Here is a 7,500-nt window from a genome sequence, read left to right on the forward strand (position 1 = left end):
TAAACTATATAGTTACTATATAATGTGCATGTAGCTGAGAATAAAACACGTAACGTTAGTCAAATTATAACCGTCTGAAAGGATTGTCATACATCGCAACTCATGACAACTATTCAGTGTTTTCAACCACATCATGTTTGTTTCAGGTGTCAGACATTTAAATGCTCATAAGTCGGCTACTAGCAAAAACACACACTGATGTCTATGAAAGCGATTTCTTAGACGTAGACATTTCATAGACAGTGGTTTTTTTTGCTAGTAGCCTACTTATGAGCATTTAAATGTCTGACACCTGAAATAAACATGATGTGGTTGAAAACACTGAATAGTTGTCATGAGTTGTGATGTGACCAGCGCTGAGCGTCTGTCTCTGGCTCGGCGCCAGCCACAACACGAAAGCACGTTTGTATTTTGGCAGCGGGTTTCGGTACCCAACCCTACTCGTTTCTGACTGACCAGCATGTGTTCGGCCAGCCAGCCCTCCTCTTTAGCGATGCGGGACGCGATGCGAAGGGCGAAGCACTTCTTCCCCAGCAGTGAGTTTCCACCATAGCCGCTGCCGAACGACACGATCCTCCTCTGGTCGGGGATGTGAGCGATCAGGGTGAGATCCGGGTTACACGGCCAGTTATTGACCAGCGGCTCTGAGAGAGAGAGAGAGAGAGAGAGAGAGAGAGAGAGAGAGAGAGAGAGAGAGAGAGAGAGAGAGAGAGAGAGAGAGATGAACATCAGTGTCTCTACACCAACACTGAGTCGATTGGTGAATCTCACGAGCACTGACTCTTGAGGGGAAGCGGGCAGCCGACCGAGTGCAGGCATCTCACGAACTCTCCGTTCCCCAGAACGCTCAGCACGGCTTTGCCCACGCGGGTCATGATCCTCATGCTGGCCACCACATACGGAGAATCGGTCAGCTCCACACCGATCTTAGAGAGCGGAGATCCGACCGGACCCATGCTGAACGCGATCACATACATGACCCGACCTGCGGAAGACACAGCAACACATGAAGACGATACATTGTAACATTCAGCAAACATTAGGGGAGCGTTACTCTAGAACGTTCTCTGAGCGTTACTCTTGAGTGTTCTCTGAGCGTTACTCTTGAGTGTTCTCTGAGCGTTACTCTTGAGTGTTCTCTGAGCGTTACTCTAGAACGTTCTCTGAGCGTTACTCTTGAGTGTTCTCTGAGCGTTACTCTAGAACGTTCTCTGAGTGTTACTCTTGAGTGTTCTCTGAGCGTTACTCTTGAGTGTTCTCTGAGCGTTACTCTTGAGTGTTCTCTGAGCGTTACTCTTGAGTGTTCTCTGAGCGTTACTCTTGAGTGTTCTCTGAGAGTTACTCTTGAGTGTTCTCTGAGCGTTACTCTTGAGTGTTCTCTGAGCGTTACTCTTGAGTGTTCTCTGAGCGTTACTCTTGAGTGTTCTCTGAGCGTTACTCTTGAGTGTTCTCTGAGCGTTACTCTTGAATGTTCTCTGAGCGTTACTCTTGAATGTTCTCTGAGTATTACTCTTGAATGTTCTCTGAGTATTACTCTTGAGTGTTCTCTGAGCGTTACTCTTGAGTGTTCTCTGAGTGTTACTCTTGAGTGTTCTCTGAGCGTTACTCTTGAGTGTTCTCTGAGCGTTACTCTAGAACGTTCTCTGAGTGTTACTCTTGAGTGTTCTCTGAGCGTTACTCTTGAATGTTCTCTGAGCGTTACTCTTGAATGTTCTCTGAGTGTTACTCTTGAGTGTTCTCTGAGTGTTACTCTTGAGTGTTCTCTGAGCGTTACTCTTGAGTGTTCTCTGAGTGTTACTCTTGAGTGTTCTCTGAGCGTTACTCTTGAATGTTCTCTGAGTATTACTCTTGAATGTTCTCTGAGTATTACTCTTGAGTGTTCTCTGAGTGTTACTCTTGAGTGTTCTCTGAGTGTTACTCTTGAGTGTTCTCTGAGTGTTACTCTTGAATGTTCTCTGAGTATTACTCTTGAATGTTCTCTGAGTATTACTCTTGAGTGTTCTCTGAGCGTTACTCTTGAATGTTCTCTGAGTATTACTCTTGAATGTTCTCTGAGTATTACTCTTGAGTGTTCTCTGAGCGTTACTCTTGAATGTTCTCTGAGTGTTACTCTTGAGTGTTCTCTGAGTGTTACTCTTGAATGTTCTCTGAGTATTACTCTTGAATGTTCTCTGAGTATTACTCTTGAGTGTTCTCTGAGCGTTACTCTTGAATGTTCTCTGAGCGTTACTCTTGAATGTTCTCTGAGTGTTACTCTTGAGTGTTCTCTGAGTGTTACTCTTGAGTGTTCTCTGAGCGTTACTCTTGAGTGTTCTCTGAGTGTTACTCTTGAGTGTTCTCTGAGCGTTACTCTTGAGTGTTCTCTGAGCGTTACTCTAGAACGTTCTCTGAGTGTTACTCTTGAGTGTTCTCTGAGCGTTACTCTTGAATGTTCTCTGAGTATTACTCTTGAGTGTTCTCTGAGCGTTACTCTTGAGTGTTCTCTGAGTGTTACTCTTGAGTGTTCTCTGAGCGTTACTCTTGAATGTTCTCTGAGTGTTACTCTTGAGTGTTCTCTGAGTGTTACTCTTGAGTGTTCTCTGAGCGTTACTCTTGAATGTTCTCTGAGTGTTACTCTTGAATGTTCTCTGAGCGTTACTCTTGAGTGTTCTCTGAGCGTTACTCTTGAATGTTCTCTGAGTATTACTCTTGAGTGTTCTCTGAGCGTTACTCTTGAGTGTTCTCTGAGTGTTACTCTTGAGTGTTCTCTGAGCGTTACTCTTGAATGTTCTCTGAGTGTTACTCTTGAGTGTTCTCTGAGCGTTACTCTTGAGTGTTCTCTGAGCGTTACTCTTGAGTGTTCTCTGAGTGTTACTCTTGAATGTTCTCTGAGCGTTACTCTTGAATGTTCTCTGAGCGTTACTCTTGAATGTTCTCTGAGTGTTACTCTTGAGTGTTCTCTGAGCGTTACTCTTGAATGTTCTCTGAGTGTTACTCTTGAGTGTTCTCTGAGTGTTACTCTTGAGTGTTCTCTGAGTGTTACTCTTGAGTGTTCTCTGGGTGTTACTCTTGAGGGTTCTCTGAGTGTTACTCTTGAATGTTCTCTGAGCGTTACTCTTGAATGTTCTCTGAGTGTTACTCTTGAGTGTTCTCTGAGCGTTACTCTTGAATGTTCTCTGAGTGTTACTCTTGAGTGTTCTCTGAGTGTTACTCTTGAGTGTTCTCTGAGTGTTACTCTTGAGTGTTCTCTGAGTGTTACTCTTGAGTGTTCTCTGAGTGTTACTCTTGAGTGTTCTCTGAGTGTTACTCTTGAATGTTCTCTGAGTGTTACTCTTGAGTGTTCTCTGAGTGTTACTCTTGAGTGTTCTCTGAGTGTTACTCTTGAGTGTTCTCTGAGTGTTACTCTTGAGTGTTCTCTGAGTGTAACTCTTGAATGTTCTCTGAGTGTTACTCTTGAGTGTTCTCTGAGTGTTACTCTTGAGTGTTCTCTGAGTGTTACTCTTGAGTGTTCTCTGAGTGTAACTCTTGAGTGTTCTCTGAGTGTTACTCTTGAGTGTTCTCTGAGCGTTACTCTTGAGTGTTCTCTGAGTGTTACTCTTGAGTGTTCTCTGAGTGTTACTCTTGAGTGTTCTCTGAGTGTTACTCTTGAGTGTTCTCTGAGTGTAACTCTTGAGTGTTCTCTGAGTGTTACTCTTGAGTGTTCTCTGAGTGTTACTCTTGAGTGTTCTCTGAGTGTAACTCTTGAGTGTTCTCTGAGTGTTACTCTTGAGTGTTCTCTGAGTGTTACTCTTGAGTGTTCTCTGAGTGTAACTCTTGAGTGTTCTCTGAGTGTTACTCTTGAGTGTTCTCTGAGCGTTACTCTTGAGTGTTCTCTGAGTGTTACTCTTGAGTGTTCTCTGAGTGTTACTCTTGAGTGTTCTCTGAGTGTTACTCTTGAGTGTTCTCTGAGTGTAACTCTTGAGTGTTCTCTGAGTGTTACTCTTGAGTGTTCTCTGAGTGTTACTCTTGAGTGTTCTCTGAGTGTAACTCTTGAGTGTTCTCTGAGTGTTACTCTTGAGTGTTCTCTGAGCGTTACTCTTGAGTGTTCTCTGAGTGTTACTCTTGAGTGTTCTCTGAGTGTTACTCTTGAGTGTTCTCTGAGCGTTACTCTTGAATGTTCTCTGAGTGTTACTCTTGAGTGTTCTCTGAGTGTTACTCTTGAGTGTTCTCTGAGTGTTACTCTTGAGTGTTCTCTGAGTGTAACTCTTGAGTGTTCTCTGAGTGTTACTCTTGAGTGTTCTCTGAGCGTTACTCTTGAGTGTTCTCTGAGTGTTACTCTTGAGTGTTCTCTTAGCGTTACTCTTGAGTGTTCTCTGAGCGTTACTCTTGAGTGTTCTCTGAGTGTTACTCTTGAGTGTTCTCTGAGCGTTACTCTTGAGTGTTCTCTGAGTGTTACTCTTGAGTGTTCTCTGAGTGTTACTCTTGAGTGTTCTCTGAGTGTTACTCTTGAGTGTTCTCTGAGTGTTACTCTTGAGTGTTCTCTGAGCGTTACTCTTGAGTGTTCTCTGAGTGTTACTCTTGAGTGTTCTCTGAGTGTTACTCTTGAGTGTTCTCTGAGTGTTACTCTTGAGTGTGAGTGTCTGTCAGGTTCTGTACCTTTCATGCACCCGGGGAAGCGCAGGTTCATGGCTTTGTCCCATTCCTCCGGCGACATCCAGCGGCCGAGCTGACTGACGCCTCCTCCTCGTGGTGAAGGAACCGTGTCTCGCTGCTCCGGAGTCACGATGACCGTCTTACTCTCCACTCGAGCCACGTCCCGCGGGTCTGTGCGCGCCAGCCAACTGCAGAACATCACACCAGATCACAAACACTGCAACCTGATCCATAACTGTATCAGAATATGACGAAAGCCTAGTTTAAATCAGATCATTGCTTTAATGTAATGTGTGTAATCATTTGTAAATGTGTCCATCCTGACTTAACCTAGCCTTATGTGTCTTATTGATATAAGTGTTAGCAGAGGTGGACAGTAACGAAGCACATTTACTTGAGTATCTGTACTTAAGTACACTTTTTGAGTATCTGTACTTTACTTGAGTATTATTTTTTCAGGAAAATTTGACTTTAACTTCGCTACATTTGAAAGACAAATATTGTACTTTTTACTCCACTACATTTCTATCAAGGCCCTCGAAGTCGAAAGTCGTTTCTGTAGCAGCTTTGAAAGTCAGTGGAGGATTTTTTTTCTTCTTTAAAAGTTTTGCTGTTGTGTTTTGCAGACAGCCTTTCAGTAATCACTCTTGTATACGGTCATGTGAAGTTTCCCAACATGTTTTTAACACTGATCAGTTTATAGCAAAATGGAGGAAGACGGTTCCTCTGCACAGTGTGTGTACCCATGGTCATACTAGAAAGTGTGTTTCAGTTTTATGAAACGATTAAAAATTAGTTTCGTTGGCATACACTTGATGAATGTCTCATTAAATGTTCAAAAATGTAAACGTCTGGGAGAAAGAGAAGAGTAAACAGTTGGGAGAACATTGGATGTGTATCAGTGTATTGGATCCGTGCATTCAGCCTTAAAGTGACAGCAGCTTTATAAAGAGCTCTGTAACTTGTATACAAGTATTTAAATTAGTTTAAGATAGTCGTATCCTAACATGTTGGATGGAGCATCACTGACTCGCTTAAACCATCGTGATGGCATAATGTGCATTTATACAACAATGCAACAATGATAAAATAATGCATTGACAAACTTAAGTACTTTTAATACTTAAGTACTTTTAAAAACAAATACTTCTGTACTTTTACTTAAAGGGTTAGTTTACCCAAAACTGTAAATTGTGTCATTAATGACTGAGCCTCATGTGGTTGGACACCCGTCAGACCTCCGTTCATCTTCAGACACAAATGAAGATATTTTAGTGTAAATCTGATGCTCTGAAAGGCCTCCATTGGCTCAACTTTACACTCTCAAGACCCTTAAAAGACACTAAAGACTAAAGTTACAAAGTCCATCTCACTACAGCGGCTCTACAATAACTTTATGAAGACGAGAATAGTTTCTGTGCGCAAAAAAACCCTAAATAACGACTTATATAGAGATGACGATTTCAAAACACAGCCTCATGAAGCTTCGAAGCGTTATGAATCAGTGAGTCGATTCAGCGGTTCAGAGCGTTATGAATCAGTGAGTCGATTGATGATTCGGATCGCGTGTCAAACCGCCAAACTGCTGAAATTTGGCGATTCAAACTGCTGAATCGACTCACTGATTCATAACGCTCTGAACCGCTGAATCGACTCACTGATTCATAACGCTCTGAACCGCTGAATCGACTCACTGATTCATAACGCTCTGAACCGCTGAATCGACTCACTGACTTCCTGTCAAACAGACGCCAGGTGGTCAGAATGGGCAGTAACATCTCCTCACCACTGACTCTCAACACTGGAGCCCCTCAGGGCTGTGTTCTCAGCCCACTCCTGTACTCTTTGTACACACATGACTGTGTGGCAACCCACAGCTCCAACACCATCATCAAGTTTGCTGACGATACGACGGTGGTAGGTCTCATCACTGACAATGATGAAACGGCCTACAGAGAGGAGGTGCACACTCTGACACGGTGGTGTCAGGAGCACAACCTCTCCCTCAACGTCAGCAAGACCAAGGAGCTGGTGGTCGACTTCAGGAGGAATGAGAGAGAACACCGCCCCATCACCATCGATGGAGCACCGGTGGAGAGAGTCAGCAGCTTCAAGTTCCTCGGTGTCCACATCACAGAGGAACTCTCATGGTCCGTCCACTCCGAGGCCGTTGTGAAGAAGGCTCATCAGCGCCTTTTCTTCCTGCGACGGCTGAGGAGGTTTGGAATGAGCCGCCACATCCTCACACGGTTCTACAGCAGCACCATAGAGAGCCTGCTGACTGGCTGCATCACCACCTGGTACGGCAACAGTACCGCCCGCAGCCGCAAAGCCCTGCAAAGGGTAGTGCGCACGGCCAGCTGCATCATCGGAGGTGAGCTTCCCTCCCTCCAGGACATTTACGCCAGGCGGTGTGTGAAGAGAGCTCAGAGGATCATCAGAGACTCTAGCCACCCGAGCCATGGGCTGCTCTCACTGCTGCCATCAGGCAGACGGTACCGCAGCATCAGAACACGCACCAGCCGACTCCAGAACAGCTTCTTCCCACAAGCAATTAGACTCCTGAACTCTTGATCCATCAGGATCATAACACACACTGGACAGAATATCACTCAGCACAACCCACTGTAGATACACACACTTTATATACACATTATATAATTTATTATTTATCATATAGCACCTATTGCACATTGGATCTCTACTGGAAATAATAATGTATACTGTACATTGTATACTATTATTACTATTATTATAGCGTAATGTATATTGTTTAATGTATGTTTTAGTGTGTATATTGTTTAAAGTATATTGTTTAAAGTATATTGTTTAAAGTATATTGTTTAAAGTATATTGTCTAAAGTATATGTATATTGTAAGTATGTGTAT

General features: G+C 43.6%; 1 protein-coding gene across 1 annotated transcript in view; it reads right to left on the reverse strand.

Moving 5' to 3' along the window:
- pck1 (phosphoenolpyruvate carboxykinase 1 (soluble)) overlaps nt 1-7,500 on the reverse strand; it is a gene marked incomplete at both ends in the record, with an annotated part of 17,180 nt that overhangs the window by 8,648 nt on the left and 1,032 nt on the right. Inside the window, 3 exons of the mRNA XM_079840059.1 lie at nt 432-644; nt 782-985; nt 4,615-4,799. Coding sequence (XP_079696185.1) covers nt 432-644; nt 782-985; nt 4,615-4,799 — 602 coding nt within the window. The remainder of the gene's footprint in view (nt 1-431; nt 645-781; nt 986-4,614; nt 4,800-7,500) is intronic.

The sequence above is a fragment of the Gobio gobio genome (genome assembly GCF_949357685.1).
Source record: "Gobio gobio genome assembly, chromosome: 17".
NCBI classification, from domain to species: domain Eukaryota; kingdom Metazoa; phylum Chordata; class Actinopteri; order Cypriniformes; family Gobionidae; genus Gobio; species Gobio gobio.